Source organism: Nicotiana tomentosiformis, chromosome 11 (assembly GCF_000390325.3).
Source record: "Nicotiana tomentosiformis chromosome 11, ASM39032v3, whole genome shotgun sequence".
NCBI lineage: Eukaryota > Viridiplantae > Streptophyta > Magnoliopsida > Solanales > Solanaceae > Nicotiana > Nicotiana tomentosiformis.
The window spans coordinates 46,832,789-46,836,672 of record NC_090822.1 but is presented as its reverse complement, the minus strand read 5'-3'; the positions used below and the strand labels follow the sequence as shown (position 1 = coordinate 46,836,672).

The 3,884-nt window shown below is 45.0% G+C and overlaps 1 protein-coding gene across 1 annotated transcript; it reads right to left on the bottom strand.

Moving 5' to 3' along the window:
• Nucleotides 1-647: 647 nt before the first annotated feature.
• On the bottom strand, nucleotides 648-3,377 carry LOC117279674 (uncharacterized). Its single transcript, XM_070189147.1, has 3 exons — nucleotides 2,885-3,377; nucleotides 1,815-2,607; nucleotides 648-948 (listed from the first exon to the last, which is right to left on the bottom strand). The coding sequence occupies exons 1-3, from the start codon at nucleotides 3,375-3,377 to the stop codon at nucleotides 648-650; spliced, it is 1,587 nt and encodes a 528-aa protein (XP_070045248.1).
• Between the last annotated feature and the right edge of the window lie 507 nt (nucleotides 3,378-3,884).

Sequence of the window (3,884 nt, the reverse complement as noted above, 5' to 3'; positions counted from 1 at the left end):
CTACAAGAGATGACATTGCCATATTCCAGGCCATTATACCTTTATAATCTGAGTATGCCAAGCGTATTCCGAACGTGTTAATTGGTGAAGACCTCTAGTCAACCCTTTTTCCTTTTGGGCTTGCTCATTTATCAAACCACTTGTGACTTACGACTAAACGCATCCATTACAATCTTGATTCCGCTCTTTTTATTCTAGTTATAAGTTGTCTTATATGAAACATGTATACCATTATGGTTCTCCATTACTCCTTAGTTTTCTCAATGTCCCTAGTTGTCAACAACTTCTTATTAGGCCTATATTATACAACAACAATAACAAAAAAAAAACCCAGTATGTTCCCAATAGGTGGGGTCTGGGGATGGTAGTCTATACGCAGACCTTACCTCTACCTAATGCAGGTAGAGAGGCTGTTTCCAATAGACCCTCGACTCAGGAAGGGTAAGAAGAAGAGGAGAAAAGCAAGGAAGGAAGAAAGATGGAAGAGAAAAGAAAAAGGGAGAGATAAAGGATAAGTAGTACCAAATAATAGCAACAAGGAATACAATACATGAGGCAAAAAAAATCACATAACATAATAAAAATATAAGAATATGAAGGGACATGCGTGCTACTAAGACTATCGGTGAACAACTAAAAACTACTCACTAACCTTCTACCTTAATCCTCGACCTCCACACCCTCCTATCAAGAGTCATGTCCTCAGTGAGTTGAAGCAGCGCCATGTCCTGTCTAATCATCTCTCCCCAGTACTTCTTAGGCCTACCGCGACCTCTTCTCAAACTCTCCATGGCCAACCTCTCACACCTCCTAACAGGAGCATCAATGCTTCTTCTCTTAACATGTCTGAACCATCTCAGCCTCGACTCCCGCATCTTTTCCTCCACGGAGGCTACTCCCACTCTATCCTGGATAACTTCATTCTTAATCTTATCTCTCCTGGTACACCTACACATCCATCTCAACATCCTCATCTCTGCTACTTTCATCTTCTGCAAGTGGGAGTTCTTGACTGGCCAACACTCAGCCCCATACAACATAGCCGGTCGAACCACCACTCTATAAAGCTTACCCTTAAGTCTTGGCGGCACATTCTTATCACATAAAATACCGGAAGTGAGCCTCCACTTCATCCATCCTTCTTCGATGCGATGTGTGACATCTTCGTTAATCTCTCGGTTAACTTGGATAATAGACCCGAGATACTTAAAACTCTCTCTCTCTTAGGGATAACTTGAGCATCAAGCTTTACCTCTACGTCTGCTTTATGGGTCCTATCATAGAATCTGCACTCCAAGTATTCTGTCTTGGTTCTACTCAGTTTGAAACCTTTAGACTCCAAGGTCTGTCTCCAAACCTCCAACCTCGCGTTAACTCCGCTTCGCGTCTCGTCAATTAATACTATATCATCGGCAAATAGCATGCACCAAGGCACCTCCCCTTGGATGTGTCGCGACAGTACATCCATCACCAAGGCAAATAAAAATGGACTAAGAGCCGATCCCTAGTACAACCCCATTACCACAGGGAAATTCTCTGAGTCACCACCCATAGTCCTCACCCAAGTCTTAGCATCATCATACATATCCTTAATCACCCTGATGTACGCTACCGGAATGCGGCTAACCTCCAAACACCTCCACAGGACCTCCCTCGGGACTTTATCGTATGCTTTCTCAAGGTCAATAAACATCATATGCAATTCCTTCTTCCTCTCCCTATACTACTCCACTAATATCCTTACTAGATGAATCTCTTCCGTAGTCGAATGCCCCGGCATGAATTCAAACTGATTCTCGGAAATAGACACGCACCTCCTCACCCTGGCCTCCACCACCCTCTCCCAAACCTTCATAGTATGACTCAACAGCTTGATACCCCTATAATTGTTATAATTTTGTATATCACCCTTGTTCTTGTAAAGCGGAACCATTGTACTCCACCTCCATTCTTCGAGCATCTTTTTCGTCTTAAAAATAACATTAAACAACCCAGTGAGCCACTCTAAACCTGCTCTCCCCATGCTCTTCCAAAATTCCACCGGGATTTCGTCTGGCCCCGTCGCTCTGTCCCTGCATATCTTACGCATCGCCCCTTCCACCTCCTCTACCGTAATCCACCTACAGTACCCAAAATCCCGCCGACTCTCAGAGTGCTCTAACTCACCCAGCACAATGCGTTTATCCCCCTCCTCGTTCAACAGTTTATGGAAGTATGTCTGCCATCTTCTCCTAATAAGTGCCTCGTCCATCAATACTTTGCCATTCTCGTCCTTGATGCACTTGACTTGGTCTAAGTCACGGGCTTTCCTCTCCCTTACCTTGGCCAACCAGTACAACTTCTTGTCCCCGCCTTTGCCCCCGAGCTCCTCGTATAAACTAACAAACGTCGCGTTCTTAGCCGTCGTAACTGCTAACTTTGCCTCTTTCAGTGCCTTTCTATAACACTCCCGATAAGTATTTTTTTCCTCCTTGTTTGTACTCTCCACTAGCTTCAAATAAGCAGCTTTCTTAGTTTCCACTTTACCTTGGACCTCTTCATTCCACCACCAGTCCCCTTTATGACCCCCAGGAGAGCCCTTCGTGACCCCTAAGACCTCTCTAACAGCTACCCTAATGCAATTCACAGTCATGAACCACATACTAGATGCGTCCCCCCTACTCATCCAGGCCCTCATAGCCAACAACTTCTCCCTAACTCCTGAGCTTTGTTCTTGGTCAAGTTACCCCACCTAACTTGACCAAGAATAAAGAACAACTTGACCTAGGTTGCCTACACCCCGCCCTCTTCCTCCTACTCCTCTTGATCTCCAGGTCCACAACTAGGAGCCTATGTAGGGTCGTGAGGTGCTCACTTGGGATGACCTTGCAATCAGTGCACAGACCTTTATCGCATTTCCTGCAGAGAAGATAATCAATCTGAGTATTTCCCATTGAATTCTGGAAAGTGACCAGGTGCTCTTCCCTCTTCGGAAAACTCGAGTTAGCTATAACTAAATCAAAAGCTCTAGCAAAATCCAACTGTGAATTACCTCCCTCATTCTTATCCCCAAAACCGAACCTGCCATGTACATCATCATAACCCCTAGCACTAGCCCCAATATGGCCATTGAAATCTCCGCCAATGAACTGCTTCTCTGTGTGCGGGATACTATGCACCATCTCATCCAAATCCTCCCAGGATTGCTTCTTAACCTCTTGGTCAAAACCTACCTGAGGAGCGTATGCACTAATCACGTTTACAGTAAACCCACCAACTACAAGCTTAATACTCATCAACCTATCATTTACCCTCCTAACCTCGACCACGAGCTCCCTGAGGTCCCTGTCAACTAAAATACCTGCCCCATTCTTACCCCAGCGCTTCCTGAGTACCATAGTTTAAACCCGTCTACATCTCGTGCCCTAGTACCCTTCCATCTAGTCTCTTGAACACATGCTATGTTGATCTTACTCTTCTGAAGAATCTTACCTAACTCTATAAACTTCCCCGTCAACGTCCCAATGTTCCAAGACCCAACTCTCAGCTTAGAGGCTTTCTTACCCCCCTTCCCACCCCTAGACCCCACCCCCAGCCCTACCCGAGGACATGACCTTACTCTCACATCGTTCACTACCGCCACTATAAGCAAAAGGTATTAGGTAAACACTACCACTAAGAACAAGTAGTGGGAACGAAGGCCTACAAGCTACGAACGCGAGAGCTAAAAATTACTCAAAGGCACTACTACGAGAACAGTAACGCGAGCAGGCGCTAGAACAATGAATCTACCACGTCTAAGAAACTACCCCTATGCAAACACAGAATTAAAAGGGATAGATGAAACCTTAAGCTTAAAACACTAGTAGAAAAGATAGAAAAAGCAATCAATCCAACTATGGGTT

What these genes read in the sequence shown, in the direction of transcription:
- LOC117279674 (XM_070189147.1), bottom strand. Translation starts at nt 3,377, where the DNA reads ATGGTACTCAGGAAGCGCTGGGGTAAGAATGGGGCAGGTATTTTAGTT. An exon ending in CTGCAGGAAATGCGATAAAG is followed by an intron (nt 2,608 to 2,884) that starts GTCTGTGCACTG and finishes GCATTAGGGTAG; the next exon opens with CTGTTAGAGAGGTCTTAGGG. An exon ending in GTGGAGGCCAGGGTGAGGAG is followed by an intron (nt 949 to 1,814) that starts GTGCGTGTCTAT and finishes ATGGATGTGTAG; the next exon opens with GTGTACCAGGAGAGATAAGA.